This window comes from Mustela putorius, unplaced genomic scaffold (assembly GCF_011764305.1).
Source record: "Mustela putorius furo isolate JIRA1106 unplaced genomic scaffold, ASM1176430v1.1 tig00003867_pilon_pilon_pilon, whole genome shotgun sequence".
Classification (NCBI taxonomy): Eukaryota; Metazoa; Chordata; class Mammalia; order Carnivora; family Mustelidae; genus Mustela; species Mustela putorius.
Genome location: NW_025422019.1, coordinates 30,508,586 through 30,528,406, shown reverse-complemented (window position 1 = coordinate 30,528,406; position 19,821 = coordinate 30,508,586). Strand labels below are relative to the sequence as shown.

The 19,821-nt window shown below is 41.2% G+C and overlaps 1 protein-coding gene across 5 annotated transcripts in view; it reads right to left on the bottom strand.

Moving 5' to 3' along the window:
* Positions 1-423: 423 nt before the first annotated feature.
* The window catches only part of LYPD6B (LY6/PLAUR domain containing 6B), a 179,658-nt gene continuing 160,260 nt past the window's right edge, over positions 424-19,821 (bottom strand). For 4 of the 5 annotated variants that reach the window (XM_045066481.1, XM_045066480.1, XM_045066479.1 and 1 more), the window contains 5 exons: positions 10,391-10,449; positions 8,969-9,121; positions 6,379-6,477; positions 2,656-2,786; positions 424-1,166 (listed from right to left, as the gene is read on the bottom strand). In XM_045066481.1, coding sequence (XP_044922416.1) covers positions 987-1,166; positions 2,656-2,786; positions 6,379-6,477; positions 8,969-9,083 — 525 coding nt within the window. In that variant the 5' untranslated portion in view covers positions 9,084-9,121; positions 10,391-10,449 and the 3' untranslated portion in view covers positions 424-986. The remainder of the gene's footprint in view (positions 1,167-2,655; positions 2,787-6,378; positions 6,478-8,968; positions 9,122-10,390; positions 10,450-19,821) is intronic. The other variant, XM_045066482.1, reaches the window with a different exon arrangement.

Sequence of the window (19,821 nt, the reverse complement as noted above, 5' to 3'; positions counted from 1 at the left end):
GAAAAGATCTCTCGGTGATCCTGACATTCAGAGAAAAGTTGACCCTATGGGGGGTCAACTGCTACTGGGTTTAGCTGCTACTGGGGAGGAGGCATTGTTATCCTTCTGCATCAGAAAGACTTGGGGCACCTGGGTGGCTCAGCCTGGGATGGAGCCCAAGCCCCATGGCAGGGATCGAGCCCCATGGCAGGCTTAAGAAAAGACCTCAATTCACTAATTTGCATTGAACATCCCAAGAAGTGTCCTTTCCAAAAAAGAAAAAAGCTAGGTCACTTTGGCATGGAAGTTTATAATTTAAGCCAGAATATATCACCCATGGTACATGGAAACATGACTTTAGTGACCTCCTTTACAACACTGGTAAATGTTTTATCTGAGGTCACTAGGTCAGTCAAGAAACACAGAAGCATGCATTCTACGTTGTATAATTTAAAAGCTTTTATTTTCCCCCCAACACGAGCAAATGGGTTTCTTATTGGTTCAACTAGAAGTCTTCTTCCTATAGCTAGTTGCTTTTCTCATTGACTATATCATTGGTGGGAAAACTGCATTCTCACAGGGGAAGGATGAGATTTCATAGAGACACTCTGAGCTCATCATGCACAGTCAGGAGACGGTCTGGCCCAGCAGCTTACAAAAGAGTCTTGGGGTTGATGAATCCCTTCAGCTAACCGCCTGGGCAGGCAGGAGCAGCACAGGCTTATCGCCACCCACCCATCACAGATGCTGGCAGGCTCCTCCCGCCACAAGTGACAAAATGCAGCCCCTCTGGCCCGGAAGCTGGTAAGCCAGACGATCTCCTCAGTTCCTGCCACGTCCCCTTCCTCGATCCCGGGGCCTGATGCAGGAGTGCTCTAGCCCAGCAAACAACTGGCTTCCGCTTCGGGGTCCAAGCTGCAGTCTTCCAGTGCGAAACTGGTCTTCACTCAAATGTTCGGAGTTCACACAGTTTTTGGCCTGTGCTTCAGGAGGCGGTTTCTGCTCTCCTAGGAACAGTGGCTTTGCATCAGCAGAAGCACAGAGACCCAGGCAAGCGCGGGTAAGGAGGGCGTGGGGGCGCCGCTGCCGGATGTCCTCTGCGCGTGCATCACAGCGAAGACCGCATTCGTGTGGTTGGTGGGTAACTCTACGTTACAGATCATGCCTTCACAGCAGGACCTGCACTCCTGTCACAAAAGCAAGACGACAGGGGAAAGAGAGTGAGCAATGGGAAAGAGAAGAAAGGCTGAAGCAAAGAGCCACCGAAGGAAGCTTCTTCAGCACAAGAGACTACATAGAATTAGAGTTCACCAGCTCATCCAGTCTACGACAGCATCAGGCCCCCTCAAGTAACTTCCCCCCCGACTGACCCGGCAGTACGGATGATCTTGAAGTAAGGACGAATCTTTTCATTTAACAGAGATTTATCTGCAGTGAGCCAAGCAAAAGCACACTGGAAAGAAGACGAAGGGGAATTGAATAAGACTGCCTGACTGAGTCAACAAATCCTCTAAGGTTTGTAAGGAAACACACTGAAACAAAAATGAAAGCGAGGAACCTTTTGGACTGGTCATTGATTTTCTTTCTCAGTACTACTCGTTAGGGGATAGTAATGGCTCTCTACTGTCTATACTAACACCTGATTCCTATCATTACAGCAGCAATGGCTTGCTAATTATAGCTGCTGGGTGGTGAAAAAGGCTTGCTCCCTCCCAGCACAAGATGTTTTCAGGGGAAGCAATCTCCTGCCATAATACCTGGAACGATGCTTCAACCTGATAAAGCTAGCCAGCCATTCACAGAGGCTTCCAGGCTGGCTAGCTGAGAAAAAGGCAGAAATACCTTTATCAGCAGCTTTCAACCCTGGGTGCATAGGAGAATCTCCTTGGGGAGCTTTAAAAAAGAAAGATGCTGATGCCCAGGACCCCAGCCTGAAGATCTGTTTAGGCCCATCTGGGATCCCCATGACATAGCTATGAAAGTTCCCAGGAGACTATCCTATGGAGCCAGAGCCACTTTCTGTACACATCAACTAAATCAAACTCTACAATCTCATGAAATTAACACACTTTCCAAGTAATTTTTTTTCACAAACATTTCAGAATTCCAGGCATATAAAAGAGGAAAATTGCTCATTTAGGACGAGAAAGTCGAGATAGAGTGATATAAAATCTATCTAGTTCAACCTATTAAACAGATGAACTCTTTCAGACTCTCACTTCCTCATCTAAGCTGTGGTAGGGGGTAAGACCAGGACTCCTTAGTCAAAGTGTCCCCATTTCCCTCTCCCCACATTCCAGCTTCCCTGGGCAGTGTGCTTGGTGATACCTGGCCAAAACCAAATCTGTGAGTGGGGCTCTGTGGGTTTGTCATTCTCTCATGGATGGTTTGCTCTCAGGCTTCCAGAGCAGACATCAATCAACCCAAAGTCTGAGGTCTAGGGTGTAGTTGTGTGGCTGGGAAGCATCAGTTGCTTTTTGTAATGTTTTTTTTCCTTGAAGGACAGAGAGTTGGCAACTTCTCTGTGGTCTCCGTTGCATCACTGTCAGGGAGTCCTTCCCCAAAGAGTAAACACATACACCATCTCATTCATCCTTCCTGCCTTTCCATTACGTGTAACTAACCATCAGGAACAAAAAACCTCAGGACAGTAACTTTACACACACAACTCCTTACCGTATGTTCAGAATCTCGGCTGTGGTGGCAGCCAACAAAATGACATTCACTTCTGGAGGCACATTTTTTGGTGATGGATGTGCTTCTTCCATGACTGGTGAAGTGGTGAACTGTCAGACAGTACTGTGTATCTAGGCAAGAAGAAAAAAAAGCAACCTCGTATGTCACACTGCAAAAGAGAGACTCGAAAATCACTTCAGAAAGGACTAAACTTCAGGACGATCCTTAGGGTTCCAGGCAAGCGGGTTAATGGGAGAAGCGGACACCTCACCTTTGGTGTGTGCTAAAGCTGACCTTAGGTCTGCTATTTCATATCAAAGTGCCTATATCTCTCTCTCCCCCTACGAAACACAGGTTCTAGGACTCTATGAAACGAACGGTGTAAATGCAATGGGCTAGAGCACTTTGGTGTATTATTCAGCATTTGTTTCTTGTCTACCAAGAGGCCAGAGGTGAAATGAAAAGCAGATGCTTCAAAGTATACATCAAGACCAGCTTCCTAACGCACCCAGTTCCTACCCACATTCTATTCCCCCCAAGCATGTCTGACTTTTCCTGAGTAGTCCCATTTTTCTCCTCTTTCTTTACTCTTATTCTTTCTGTTCCCTCCCTGCCATGTGCCTAGCTCATTTCTACAACTTTCCTTAGGGCTTCAAGCACTCATGTTTTACTACTTTGAAAGAAAGTGATCTCATGCACTATCTGAGGACCTTCCGCTTTGGTTTCGCATCTCTCTGTAGTGATCTCAGGCCACTGCAATGCTCCTTAGGTTACTGAGAAGGGATGACAGCGGCAATATCATAAGATGGGGGGAGGGGAGACTTGTTTAATATGGAGAATACCCGGCTTCCCAGAACAGCCTCAGTCACAAGTGAGTGCCTTCAGGTCCTTCAAGCTCACTCTCTTTTAAATAAAATGATGTTAAATAAAAAGTATGCTGACATTTCGATAGGGTTGTTGTAACTTCAAGTAATACTAATACCTACCAAGTGGGTACTGGCAGCTACACACTATAACATGTATTCACCCAGCCAATCCTTATGATAAGCCTTAAGACAAGTCATATTAATACCATTGTACCGATTAAAAACAACAAAAACCCAAATTGAAGGCCCACAGTTACATCGGGTAGAAGGTGGTGGAAGGTAGCATTCTAACCTGGGCCGTTTTCTAGGGTTTTGTACTCTTCCCCAACTATTCTGCCTCTCAGCATACTCAGTATGAAACCAGATGATGGTGTGGGGCGCTCGGCAGGAGTAGCTGACTTCCGCATTTGGAAGGAAAAGGAATGACTGTAATGTTTTGGAAAGGCATTTCAACTTAGACTTCAAACAAAGGAGAGCTGAAAACTGGTAGCTGTGTTGTTCATATAAAATGTCACCCGTGCTAAAGCAGCCCTGGAAAGTCAGAACAGAAGCCAGGGTAAATAAAACAAGAAATGTCATTCTTGTCATATCCTGTTACACAGAGAACCGCTCTTAACAACACTGACAGACCACAGAAGGAAAACTCGAAGGTGAAAAGGAAACCTGAGATGACATAGAACAATGGCTGTGGCCCTGTTCACCCCAAGAAATGGTTGACTATCACTCCCTAAATAATGGCAAATTGCACGAAATTACACCCTCGGTTAGAATTCCAGATTCTTAGTATCTTTGGGGCTTGACTGGAGAACAGTCAAGATTGCACCCTCATGCACACTGGAATATGGGGTTATTTCATGGCAAGCTCTTAAACAGCAGGTGTTCAGGGTAGACCTGGAAGAGTCCACGGGCTTTGCCTTCCCATCTCTGACATTCGCTTGGTGGTAGAAAGCTGCAGCATTCTTCTTTTGTTCATGTGTTTCAACAGAGATAAAACTCCAAAACCCCAAATATCCATGCACGTTCCCATTAAAAATGACTTTGATGAATAAATGACAATTTGGAGCATTACACACAGACCTGGCAGAACAGTGTTTTGATACAATTCAAAATAATACGGTCTGTGAAGATGAAGCACAAGAAGTTAGACATCAATGCCCCAATTTACTACTGTGTGCATCCTTACCACCGAGTGTTTCAGGGGAATTTAAAGCAAATAGCAGAAGAATGATACCCACCTTCTGAAATAAGGTACTAAAAGCAAGTGTCAGTCAATCTTTAAAACTGTGAAATAACTAAGATACATTTCTGTGCAAAATGTAGAAATCTCCAAATGTATAACATACATTCAGGTATTCACAAGCACATACCCAATTGAGGGTTACTCTACGAAAACATTAAAAACCTCAAGAAAAATTATGATAATTATTTTTGAAAAGAAATCGTGATAAATACTGTCCAAGTAGATATCATAACCACTTGTGCTAATTTACAGAATCAGGGATTCAGGCCCCAAAAAGGTCTGCAGTGTGGACTATTTCTTGGGGCCACACACTGGCTTTCTCTGGAAGAGGTAAGGCTATTTCACTGCTTTATAGAATATTATACAGAAATTTCCAAAAGAGTCAAGGTAACAAAACACCAAAACCAATCATCTTTAACTCTGGAAGAGATTGTCGGTTGGCTAGTTGGCTTTTCTTGGCCTTTTCGGTCTAAAAACCTAAAAGAACCAGTACCTCCTAAACAATCTGAATAGCCTGATCTTCTTATAGCTCTAAGTAGAGCTTTCCAATTCCAAATCCCCCATCAGCACATCTGCTCTGCTTTACCACCAAGTCTGTATAGATTAAATCACTGAACTTGTCCCTCGATTCCTACCACCCTAGTCCCAGTTGCCATCTTCTCTTCTCTGAAGACAATGAAAGACCCCATCTGGTGTCCCCTTCTACTCTTGTCCCCAACCACCGGCTCTTCACATAGCAGCAGAACAGTATTTTAGAACACAACTACTATCCTGTATTTCCCTAGCAGACAACCCCCTCCTGCCTTCCTATCACATTTATAATGAAATCCAAATTCAACCAGAAAAAGAAGATCCTATGTGCCCTGGTCCTTATTTCCATGAGACCCCTTCTCTATCTCCCCCTAAGTTTTAATGGCCAGTCTTCTTCCTGTTTACTGAAGAGGCCAAATCTTGTTCTCTTGCAGACTTTGCATTTGGGGTTCCCTCTTCTTAGCATGTTCTTTCTACAGATCTCCACATGGCTGCCTTGTTTTGGTCAGTCAGGTCCTAGTTCTTCAGAGATTTTCCTGACCACCTAATCAAAGGCATGTGTACATTCTATCAACAAATATTTATTGAGTGCTTAGTATGGGCCAGGCAACTGGATGGGGCACTAGGGATGTGTCAATGCACTAAGCAAACTAAGAAGATATTCAAATGTTTGTCAAATGAATGAATGAGTTACCAATGCATCAGTGTATCCCAAGAGTATAAAAACCTTTCTTTACTTCAGCCAATACGTATGACTTTCCTAGAGGTATCATCAAGCATTTCTGAAATTCCTGGAATGCCTTAGACAATATTGTGGTTTATTTGCTCTGCCTGATAAACACTATTTAAGAAATTCTCCTTGTAGACACATACACATCGACAAATTGAGGATATGCCATCAGTTTCCAAATACTGTCAGAACAGTCTAATATCTGCATAGTCTCTTAAATCTCTGATTGAAACAGAGCATCATCAGCCTGTTGATATGCTAATCCCATTATATATGGCATGTCTGCTCAGGGCCAGACATGAGAGACCTCAATGAGGTAGGATCACAAAAGCGTCTTCCAAACTCAGCACACTTACTTTGTGGACACCATTTGTCTTCTGCCCATCGATTGCAGTTATAATTATCTCCTGCATTTTCACAAGTAAAACACTTGAAGCTGTTTGGAAATGGCGTAGCTTTAAAGAAAAATGCATGGTGAAACAGAAAGGTTACAAAGGAGAAACTTTCAAACATCAAAGATGGCACAAAATTAGCAACTCTTGTTAGATCAAACAAAACGTACAAGCCATCATCCTGAGAACTGTTGTTGCTCGCGAGCTGGACGTAACTGCCAGACTTCGGGGCATGTTTTTTATTCCCTTTTCTTTAAATACTTTGCCTACTTATCTATTAGAGAGTAAGGAAAATGATTCCACAAGCCACTCTGAAATATCGCTCCATTACAATTTATAACTTGGGAATAAGCGTGAATTCAGGGAACGGGCAAGGGTGGGGATAGTGTCAGAACCAATAACTTGGTACAGAGCGGCCCCTGAGAAGAACTAGAGTCAGATAAGTGTGAGCTTAATTTCTACTCTTCCTACTAAGTAGCTGTGTGGTTTTTATGTTTCCAAGAATAATAATATTTACAGTAACACTAACAGTGAAGATCCCCAGGACATGCACAGGAATCCTGAATATTAAACAGGAGGTTGCAATAAAACTATCTAGGAGAGACCCTGCCCCCCTGTCAAATCATGCTAGTTTCTGTCCACATGCCCTTCCATTACAGCAATCTCACTTGATGTATGTCAATTATCATAGCATTAGACCTCAGTCAGGAATGTAACATTTCCTATAAGGATGGGAGTAATTCTCGGGCTCTTATGCTCAGGATAGAGTGTTACAGAAAGCAGGATTATGACTGTTGGCTATCTGCATGGAAAGCCGCCAGAATGCCCTTTTTGTCTCTATCCTTTTTTTCCCTCTACCTTGTATCTTATTGTTTTAATGGGCAAGAAGTCAAAAGTATAATGAATTTGACATTTCTTTACAAGACATGATATAAAGCCTTGTGTAAAACTTTCAATTCTTCCATTTCTGGAGAATAAAACACAAAGATCAAGGAGAACCCCAAACCACCCTAGTAACCTGACCACGCATTGGTCAATTTTTTTTTCATTTTTTTAAATGTGTTTTCTTCTTATCATAAAATTGTATTAGACCTATAAAGTTGAAAATGTGTAATTTAGATTTTATGAAAACTGTCTGTGCCATGTCATAAATAATGTAATATAATCATAATATGATCATTACCAATTTAGAAATGTATAATAAATGATAGTTCAAGGTGTGTGTGTGTTTGTGTGTGTGGTACACATGTGTACATGTGTGTGTGATATATATGTGTATGCACATGCACACACAATGTCCTAAATAATAAAAAAGCAAAGTAAAGAACAGTAATGATATAGGCTTCATTTAAAAGTAGTATAGGGGTGCCTGGGTGGCTCGGTCAGTTACGTGTCTGACTCTTTATTTCAGCTCAGTTCATAGTCTCAGGGTCTTGGAATCAAGCCCTGCATCAGGCTCTGCATTCAGCGTGGACTCTGCTTGAGATTCCCTCCTTTTTCCTCTCTCTGCCCTCTCCCTGCTTGTATGCATGCTCTCCCACAAATAAATAAATAGATCTTAAAAAAAAAAAAGTAGTAGTATAAATACAGTGGTTCCTAAACCTGGCTGTGCATCAATAATATCAGGAAAGCTTTTCTAAAAAGGAGAGGGGGTTGGGGAAAGAAAAGAAAAAAATAATCTGCATCCACCCTTCTGATGCCTGAATCTCTGCAGAAGGGACCAGGGAATATGTAGTTTTAAAGTCTTTTATCATGATTCTAATACTCTTCCTGGTGTGGGAACCCCAGGCTTTGGTGTTTCTACCAAACAATTGTTATCTACAACAATCTTTCCTTAATAAAACATATCAGAGAAGTTTTATTTGTCTGAAGAGAAAGGAAGACAGAGGATATCTGTATACAAGCACATATATACACATATATGTATGTAACATGCAGAGTTTTCTTGAGATTCTCTCCTCCTCTCCCTTGGCCCCTCCGTGTTTGTGTGCTCTCACTCTAAAATAAATAACATCTTTTTAAAATATATATTTATTTTATCCTATAGATGATATTCACTGATACTTTTTTTTAAAGAAATTAATGGGAAAGTTTTCTTTCTAATAGTGACTGTACATTATCAATAAAAATCCAAGTAATCTTTCCTTCTAAGTTTCAACCAAACTAACCTGTTCCAAAATTGTTAATGACCATTTGAAAGAATGTATCATATATGGAGAAATTTCCTACAGCCAATATGCTTCTACAAGGAACAGATCAACAAAGAACACTGAATCTTTTCTGCTAAGCCATTCTTAGGAACAATATTCAAGAGCTTATTTTAAACAAGAACCCCTTGGAAACTTTAGCAGAAAGCCAAACCATTTTAAAGAAATAGAACAAACTTCTGTCAACATGAATTACCTCTCCCCACAGAAGTAGGGAAGACTTCCTGGTTTGTTCTAGGTGTAAAGCAAATGGTCCAGAGCAGGCAAAGTTACGATAGGAGGAAAGAGGGTCTCTGAATGGTCACCTTGACCCCACAGCCATGAACTATGACTCGACCAGTACTTACGGTCCAGAGGAGGCCTCACGTTGTAGAAGTTGATGTTCTTGCCCAATGCCCAGTTTTCTGACAAGATGAAGACCTGGACAGCAGCGACAGCCAGAGCATGACGTAGGGGCAGCATTCTGACCTTGGCTGTGGGAAAATCCCAGACTCACATATCTACGATGAAGAGAGAGACTGGTCACAGTTATCTGCATTTTGTGTATCAGTAGGAGAATGTTTTGCTTCCCTTTGGAAATCCTGATTATTCAAATATATTCCACCATCTACTTGTTCTGTAGGGCCCATACCTGTGGTAAACGGCATTCTTCCCACACAGGTGAAAGGTTTTGTTGTTGTTGCTGCTGTTGTTGTTTTTGTTTTTTTAATTATTTTTTAAAGATTTTATTTACTTATTTGACAGAGAAAGAGATCACAAGTAAGCAGAGAAAGAAGAGGAAACGGGCTCCCCGTTGAGCAGAGAGCCCGATGTGGAGCTCGATCCCAGGACCCTGAGATCATGACCTGAGCTGAAGGCGGTGGCTTAACCCACTAAGCCACCCAGGTGCCCCTGTTTTTGTTTTCTTAAATGATTTTATATATTTATTTGACCAAGAGAGACACAACGAGAGAAGACACAAGCAGGGGGAGTGGGAGAGGGAGATGCAGGCTTCCCATAGAGCAGGGAGTCTGAGGTAGGGCTCCATTCCAGGACCCTGGGATCATGACCTGAACTGAAGGCAGACGCTTCATGACTGAGCCACCAAGGTGCCCCCACACAGATGAAAATTAAGTGATTACTGCCTTCTACTGGTCAGGCCTTGACACCAGCCAGCAGAGCTGGGGCCAGACACCCAAAGGCCTTTCAGGCTCCAGTAGAACAAGCAGCTGCAGGGGTGTGCACCCCATTCTCTCACTGCCTGAGGCTAACCGGGGTGCTTTGTGCTGAATCACCCAATCTCTTACTGGCCAGGGTTCAGAGCATGGTCCCCTGAAGTTACACCAAGCCACCTTTCTGTCAACACCGTTCCTTGAGTAAACACTCAAGTTTGAGAAATTCTGCAACATTTTCAGAATCTGGAAGGAATCATAAGAGTTGGAGCAGTGGGAAGCACGGTCCGTAAAAGAACAGTGAATTTGAAAGTGAGTCTCTGCTGGATCCCAGAGCACGAGGGCATGGAGAAGATAAAGGAGTCACTGTAAAAATGCCATCCCCAGGGGCACCTGGGTGGCTCAGTGGGTTAAGCCTCTGCCTTCAGCTCAGGTCATGGTCTCAGGGTCCTGGGATTGAGCCCCACATCGGACTTTCTGCTCAGTGGGGAGCCTGCTCCCCCTACCCCCACCCCACCTTTCTCTCTGCATACTTGTGATCTCTCTCTCTGTTAAATAAATGAATAAAATTAAATTAAAAAAAAAAAAGAATACCATCCCCACCTGTGTCTGTCATACCTGGTGCAAGAAGCTGCCAGTAGGTTCTAGAGGAAGCAGAATAAAAGTTCTCTGAAAAGCTGAAAAACATATAATGTTAGTCCTAGCCCACAAATACTACTCACAGCTTTCAAAGACTTAAAGTAAGCTGGCTTGGGACCCATGAAACAACGATGTCCACAGAGCACTGAGTAAGATGGTTCATCTTAAGTTCCCAGAGGTCCTACCCTCTAGAAGCAACCTGGTAGTAAGAAGATCTTCAGTAAAGATGCTAAGAAACTATTGTGTCACCACAAATTTGTTCTCTTTGGCAAGGGGGAAAGTGTGGGAAGCAGAAAAGAATGTAACTTGGAGTCCAAAGACTTTGGTTCAGATATTGGCTCTGCTCTCTAGTAGCTGCCTGAACTTGGGCAAGCTCTGGAAGCTCTATTAACCTCAATTTCCTCATCTATAATGTGGCTTAATAACACCTGTTCTGCCCACATGTCAGGGTAATTGTATGCATCAAATATAGGCTCAGGTAGACTCACATAGGATAGTGTAGTAACAGCACCTGTAATACGAGTCTGTGAAAATGCTAGAATCTTAGAGTTCAATAATATTGCCTGAGTTCATTTTCTTCTTGCTGAATCAGCTGGTCTCAGTAGGTTTAGGGAATTTTTCAAAGAAGAAAAGTGTGATCTCTGCACAGATGAGCATAATCCTTCATATGGAGATTTTGTCTGAAGCCAGGCTACTAATACATGGGATCTGGGGGTTTTACTTTTCTTGTGTTGGGAGTAGATTGGTTTTCCATGTGTGGCTAATGTCTATCTACGGAGATGGAACTGGATAACAGACAACATACAGCCACAGCACCCCCATCCCTACAGACAGCTTCTGTCACTGAGAACTGAGTCTCTAAGGAAGTACTCAGTGTAAAGGTAAACCTGGTAAGCTTCAAAAATCAACAGTGCTAAACTTTATATACTGCATTTCATTTCAGTTCAGGACAGAGTGAGACCTACTATTTCTATATATTTTTTATATATCTTTTACATGAGAAAAAAATACATATATTTTTTTCCTGGTTCCACTTTAGAAACCAAAATTGACCTTTCAGAGTTACCAGATTTCCAAATCCTATTCATATGCTCTTTCTGAAGAAATAGACATTTCTTACAGCTAACTGTATTACTCCTTACAAACAAGTCATTACACTGGTACAAATTCTACTTTTCCTATTCATTTTTCTGAGTTGGACAGTTCCATATTCATTATGAATCTGGAGTCCAGGAATGAAGACCCCTGCTTTACACCAGTGGGGAGTCTCTGAGTAGGGGAGACTAATCCCTCTTTCAAAAACCTCAAATTCGGGCGCCTGGGTGGCTCAGTGGGTTAAGCCGCTGCCTTCGGCTCAGGTCATGATCTCAGGGTCCTGGGATCGAGTCCCGCATTGGGCTCTCTACTCAGCAGGGAGCCTGCTTCCTCCTCTCTCTCTGCCTGCCTCTCTGCCTACTTGTGATCTCTCTCTGTCAAATAAATAAATAAAATCTTAAAAAAAAAAAAAAAAAAAAAAAAAAAAAAACCTCAAATTCACTGTGTTCCAATAGCTACCCTGTATGATGTCTATGATTCTAGATTGAAGAGTAATATTGTCTACATTCAGTCCCTTTTCCATCACTAAGCAAAGGTGGGACTTCAGACAAGTTGATTAAACTTCCCAAGCCTCAGCTTACCCATCTGTAGAAGAGGCATAACAACAGTCCCTACCCCAGGGTGTTGAAGAACAGATTAAATGACACCATGTGTATGAAGCACTCTACCAAGTGCTGGGCACATGGGCACTTTCTATCTGGTAGTAAAGAGCATTGGCTCAAATACATCTTTCCAAACACAGAGCCTCATGCAAGTCCCTTAACCTCCCATACAACAGCTTATGCATCTATAAAATGGAAGTAATAACACTTACCTCATAAGGTTGTGGGAATTAAATTAGTTGATATTATGAAGCACTTAAACTATCTCATCAGCTATGTTTGCCATTTTCTACTACTTCCCAGGTAAACATGTCCTCTGATGAACCAGAAATCACAAGCCAGAATCCCTGGTTTGTCTCTATCTAAGACAGAAGCCCATCCCTTCATTCAATGTGGCTACTGCATAGAAAGACCTTGTAGTGCATAGAAAGACCTTGTTATTACTGGATCTCCAACAAGGTCTTTGCTCTCATCATGTCTACATTTTAGAAGGAGAAGATAGGCAATAAATATGGGAAAAACATAATCTCAGATAATCCCAATTCTGAGATAAGTACAATAAAGAGATGTGTTAGAACAGGAGGAGATACTTTACATGTATGGTGGGCCCAGGATGAGAAGAAAGCATACAAGCAAAGAATCAAGAGGAAAGATACCAAGGTCCCAAGAAAAGGAGTGTGCCTTGTTGAGGAACTCAGAAAGTGGCCAGTGTGACAGGCGTGTTCCCAGAAGGGGGGCCCAGATCATACAAGCACTTAAGGCCATGGCAAGGATTTGGGATCTAACGAAAAGCAAGGAATGATTTGGTTTTAGATTTCTCTAATTTTGAAAAAAATGCTTTGTCTCTGCAGAGTGATAAGTCCCAAATCCTTAGCCTTATTTCTAACTCCCATCCTTTTGGATGCCAATAATAGAGAATATAGAGGAATGTAGAATTCACCTATCTGGGAATCCCAAAGGCATCTCTGAATAAAAGAGTGGATGGCAGACGACTTAAAATCAACCAAAGGAACAACACACCCAAAGATTAGATTTGTATTTGGGTTTTTCCATTCTTCAAAACAGCACCATAGGGAAGGTGGCCTCATTACCATTGTACAAGAGAGGTTCAGAGACTGCGCATAAAGACCCTAGCACACTGCCTGGAACATCCCCTGAAAACATTCCCACGTAGCTTCCTCTAACCTGCTACCCTTGAGCAGTAGTGAAAAACAAACTGTAGGAAAATTGCTTCCAAATGGACTGGTGTCTTTTCATTTTGTTTTCAACTAAAACAGCACAGCCTTATTCCATCAAAATTCTATAGAACTGCAGAAGTTTTACCTGTCAAATGAGGAAAACACTAAAAAACATCACCTATTTTCCAGAGCCGGCTCTATAATCCATTCCCCTATCCTGCTTTTCCCCTAAGTGCCCAGATCCATCTCTATCTGCTCTGTAGTGGGTCTGTGTTAACATGACTGTTTTATCTTTCACAACCAAAAGACATTAGGATAATGAAAAAGCAAATGACTAAGTATGGTATCTGAAAGTTGTTTTACATTTAGAATCATTTCAGAGACTCTGAACTAAAAATCATCTGCTGGGACTCTGCTGAGTGGGCTTCCAGTACCATCTCAGTTACAGAACAAGATTACAGTAGAGCTTGGATTTTGCTCCAAAAGGAAAACAAAAAAATCTTCATTCTGTCACTTTCTCCGGGACCATCACATAAAGCAGAGTTCTTCATAGCGGGGAGGGGTGGCCTATAAGCTTCTTAGGGTTATTTGCAAAATTTTGTGTCTATACATATTTTCCCCCTGGGCTGAGCATCTCAAAGGAATCAGACCCAAATGATAGTGAACAGAGGCTGATGCTGTTTCAGGATACAGCTGTCATGATTGGGCTTCCTTTGACTTAGATGATTCTATGTCTGGCACTGAGAAAATTCCGTACATACATCAGGGATGTGGTATACACTCCTCAAGTTCAAGGGTAGCTCAAAAACATTCCTCCCCAAACAGAGCACATTATTTTTATACTATTTTCCTAGATGGTAGGCCTGGTCCGAAACCCCTCACCTGCGGTGCTGGCCTTCCATTTGTTTTATGATCTTCTCTTTGGAAAGTTTGATAATTCTTGCTCCAGAAGGCAGTGTGCTTCTTTGCCAAAAGATGAGGTGCTTTCTGCAAAGCACCTTTATAGGGATACCACAGGGATGGGCAACTCTCGGGCCTTCCAGGAAATGGCAGGTAGCCAGATTTATAAACTTACAAAACCTGCTTGAGACTTTGGCCTACTACTACTGCCCAGAGTAAAGGACCTACACAGCACTTGGTCCAGAACCATGACTATGTCCCAGGTCTGAGTAGTCATCATCATCATGTCCTATACATGGCATTTTATGCATCCACAGAAAACGTGCAAAGCTGATGGGAGCTTCAAGAAGCAGCATGCCCTGGACACCATTAATAATCTGGGGGCAGGAACATGACCTATGTTATTTTTAAATTACCTGGGTCAAGAAGGCTCAGTGCATGGTAAATACCCTATAAATACCTTTTTGAATAGAACCAACCACTTAGCTATGGCCTATAAGGAACGCTTCCATTAGCAAGTAAGACAGAGATTGTGGGTGGTAAGGAATTGGTAGAGTGTCCAAAGATAAAGAAATGGGCTCACAAGGAGAGATGAAAAAGAAGAGTCCAGATAGATGTGGTAAATACTGGTACTTCCTGCAGTTGCTGAAAATGAGTCAGCAAGCCAAGGCTAACTCTAGCTGCCAATAAAACAAATGAAATGGAGAATTTAAAGGAGGCAGCTCTGCTAAGTCCAACATGCCCATCAACACTCACATTCACACCTTCCTGAAAGCATCACTTATCCCGCAGTAAGACACTTTAATGACAAACTTTAATAGGCCTGGCTTCTCTTGTAAAAAGAAGGAAGGCAAAGTGGAAATTCAAAATGAGTGTTGAAATTATACTCAGAAAGAATGGACTCGATGAAAACACTGCTCTCAAGAGGAGAAACTTGCCAGAAAACTTTACCATCCGCAACAAAGGTTGTGTTACTTGTTTCTGGCTGTTGGGCCAGGTGGGCCAATGGAGATACTCTGGTTCCCATTAAATTCAAGAACAGTGTTTCATGGGACTTACGCCAGACTCTGTGCCAGCTCCCTTCTTTGCAGGGGGACTGAGTTCTCAACTGCTGACCTTGCCTGGCCATCTAGAGCCCCACTCCTAAGACGAGAGCTTCTACCTTCTCTAATCAGTATTCTATTTCTGGTACATGAAAAATCTTTCTTCCCCCTAAGTTTAAATATAAATTTCTTGGGGCATGTGGGTGGCTCAGTCAGTTAAGTGTCTGCCTTTGGCTCAGGTCATGATCCCAGGGTCCAGGGACCAAGCCCCGAGTTGGGCTCCCTGCTCAGCAGGGACCCTGCTTCTCCCTCTCCCTTGGCCCCTCCCCACCCATGCTCACGTGTTTGTCCTCTCTTTCTTTCACAAGTGAATAAATGAAATCTTTTAAAAAAAATACATAGATCTCTTTAAAGATATTTAATCTACCCTTTTTATGGGCCTGGAGCAAAATACAGGAGAGAAATTAACCTTATGCCCAATCTATTATTTTCATCAGAAAATACAAAATCTCCAAGGACAACAACATTCACTAAGGAAAAATAGGGTCATGACTCAACCTCTCATTACCAGCTTGTCCAAATCTTAAAAAAGTAGTAAGACTATAAGTCATGTTTTTATACCAGGTACTCTGCTGAGCACTTAGAAATAATAAATAAGAGACATAATCCCAGTACTCACACATATCATTGGGGCCAAAAACTCAATGTGAGATGTGTCCATCAAGGGTTAATATAATCATTTTAAAAAGTAGGAAAAACAACAGACTTTAGGTTCAGAAAGAGCACCCAGAATAAAATTCTGGTTCTACTTTTTTTTTTTTTTTGACGGGATCAGCATTTTTTTTTTAAGTTTTTGTTTAAATTCTAGTTAGTTAACATACAGTGTAATATAAGTTTCAGGTGTACAACGTCATGATTCAACACTTCCATACAACACCCAGTGCTCATCACCCAAAATGTCCTCCTTAATTCCCATCACCTATTTAACCCATCTTCTCACCCACCTCCCCTCTGGGAATCATCAGTGTGTTCTCTATGGTTAAGAGTCTGTTTCTTGGTTTGCCTCTTATTTCCCCGCCTTTGTTCATTTGTTTCTTAAACTTTACATATGAGTGAAATCATATGGTATCTTTCTCTGACAGATGATGTTGACAGTGATGTGAACATATTTTCATATATCTGTTGGCCATTGGGAGAAAGATCTAGTCATGTTTTGAGCCCATTTTTTAACTGGATTATTCACTTTTGGGGTGTTGGATCTTTTAAGTTATTTCTAGTATAGTTTGGATACCAACTCTTTATCTGTCATTTGCAAATATCTTCTTCCATTCCATAGGCTGCCTTTTAGTTTTGTTGACTGTTTCCTTCACTGTGCAGAAGCTTTTTGTCTTGATAAAGTCCTGATAGTTCATTTCTGCTTTTGTTTCCCTTGCCTCAGGAGACCTATGTAGAAAGAAGCTGCTATGGCTGATGTCAGACAAGATACTGCCTCTGTTCTCTTCCAGGATTTTTATGGTTTCAGGTCTCACATCTAGATGTTTTATCCATTTTGAATTTATTTTTGTGTATGGTTAAGAAAGTGGTCCAGTTTCATTATTTTGCATGTAGCGGTCCACTTTTTCCAAAATCATTTGTTGAAGATACTGTTATTTTCCCATTGAAGATTTTTTTCCTGCTTTGCCAAAGATTAGTTGACCATAGAGTTGTGGGTTCAATTTCTGGGTTTTCTATTCTGTTCCACTGGTCTATGTGTCTACTCTTGTGCCAGTACCACACTGTCTTGGTGATTACAGCTTTGTAATAAAACTTAAAGTCTAAAATTATAATGACTTCAGCTTTGCTTTTCTTTTTCAAGGTTGCTTGGCTATTTGGGGTCTTTCATGATTCCACACAAATTGTAGAATTGTTCATTCTAGCTCTGTGAAAAATGGTATTTGTATTTTGATAGGGATTGCATTAATTGTGTATGTTGCTTTAAATGCATTATGTAGTATTGACATTTTAACAATATTTGTTCTTCCAATCCATGAGCATGGAATGTATTTTCATTTCTTTGTGTCATGTTCAATTTCTTATGAAAACTATAAATTCTGCTTCTAGGTTTAGTAACCAGGTGACCACAGAGTTAAGAAATACTGTCCCCATTTGTCAATAAGATAAGGGAGGCTTAGAGCCATGTAGGTAAATTTCTTAAGCTGTTGTAGGAATTGGGTGTAATCACACAGGTAAAGCAGCTTTTACTTAGATGGCGTTGAAAAAATGTTAGATCCTTACCTTCCCTCCCCATTTCTTCAGACATCATTAGCAGGAGAACAGAGATAAGATTAAGGGATATAACTGTCCAATTCTGCTCCATACTAGCTGGACTGAATCTGGTCAACAGTATTGATTTCTTTGCACTAATTTCTAAAGGATATTTAGGAATTATCTTTCTTGCAACCAAATGAAAAGTTGGAAGGAATCCAAGGTTCTTTCCACTTCTAATATTTTATGATTTTTATGGAAGGATAGTAATGAAGAGTTCCAGTTATACCATAAAAAGTCATAAATGTAATACAGTATTCCCATGTTTCAGATTTCTGCTATAATGTGTAGAAGGGTAAAAATTTTTTAAAATCTCATCAATCATAGGATCAAAAATTCACAGAAATGAATATCTCATTTCTAAATAGCAGGCTGCACATTTTACAGTGCTAAAAAGTTTTTTCTACTACATGCAACCTGATAAAATGTCTAAAACAGGGCTAATATTAAAATAACATTATGCAAATGAACCTTAAATCTAATCATGAGTTAATACAAGGCAATAAGTATGCAATTTGGGTGGGAAAATAGTCAAATCAATTTTAAAGGCAACTATCTAAACGTGATTCAAATTTTAAGGAAAAAAAAAAAAACCTAAAAAATAAAACCCTTCCCAAGTAATAGCTTTTCTACTGAGTTTTTGTCAAAAACATGAGTTCACATGTTTTGAGAAAGTTTTGATGACACTGAAAGAGATGGTTAAGAACTTCATGTGAACAAGATTAAAAAGCTTAGATGATTAGGAATTGGATAACATGCTCCTTCTAAAAAGAATCAAGATTGGTTTGCTGGGTTTTATTGAACTATTTGGACAAATGGTGGAAACCTAATAAATAGATGTTAACAGATTAAATTTGAGAGTATCCTTCATACAGGTGAAATAATTTTTGCCCAGTTTATATCCATAAATGATTTTTAGGAGGCTTATGCCAAATCACTTATGCATTGAGGTTCTCAAAATGCAGAGTAAAAACCTTATTAGATGAGAGAAAGATCTTAACCACTAAACTTTGTTCATCTACTGTGCACTACCTTTCACTCTTAGGGACTAAGGGGAACACATATTTTCATTATTTGATAAAGGCAAACTCCTTCTGATACTTATCTCTCAAACTGATAGGCCCTATGTCTCATCATACAGAGAGCACCAAACAACATATGGATGATGCCTGAAATTTGTTTCAAAGAGCTCCAGATGCATCCTTCAATTGGCCATTTCTTAAAAAAAAAAAAAAAAAAAAAGCCAAGGGCACAATATTAAAAGATAATTCTATAGTGATATTTCTGCGGTCGGGGAGGCAAATGCGAGAGATTATTTTCTTTTCCATGAGAGAAGCGGGTCTTTACATTTAAGAGAAAGATACCAGCGGACAGGCGCTCTGCAAGAGAGCTGCGGGCACACAGGTGTTTAGCACTGTTAATGAGCAATTCCCCGGGCAGAACTACACAGACATAAACTAAGCGACAGCACAGGCTGGGCACGGAAGACATTGTTTTTATGTCCCTTACCCTTGCTTGCTTTACTGAACCCATTTCTTTTCATCACCAATCAAGGCTCTCATAATAGAAATTAAGGCTGAAATGTCCAACAGCTGGCTAAGAATCCATTATTCTACATTTGTTGGAGGGATGTTTCTTGCCAAGTGCACATTCTCATATTATATCGCATACACAACTCAACTGAGAAAATGTAGCTTTCAGGGTCAGTGTGTAGATGACGACGAGTACTTCTGACTTCATTTGGTCTCAGCTGACATAGAAAAGGGACCATAAAAACAAAGTGTGCATAGAGATGCATTCCTCATTTGAATCTCTCTGTATCTATTCTAACAGGAGAGAATGTCTTTACAAAGCAGAAGTCTTAGGCAATCAGTTCATCTGGATATGTGTGCATGTGTATATGCACTCCCACACACATGCATGTACGCATGACACAGATTTTTAAAAAATATTTTATTTATTTATTTGACAGATCACAGGTGGGCAGAGAGGCAGACAGAGAGAGAGGAAGGGAAGCAGGCTCCCTGCTGAGCAGACAGCCGGATGCGGGGCTCGATCCCAAGACCCTGGGATCATGACCTGAGCCGAAGGCAGAGGCTTAACCCACTGAGCCACCCAGGTGCCCCACATACACAGATATATTTTATTGAATGATTTGTTTAAGTGTTAACTACATGCCAGGTTGTAAAAGTATCCCTAGAACTCTGTATGAAAGACTGTATTACCCATCATGTCAGCTGTTTTCAGCACCCACACGGTTATCTTCCAATTCGGAGAGGGTTAGGATG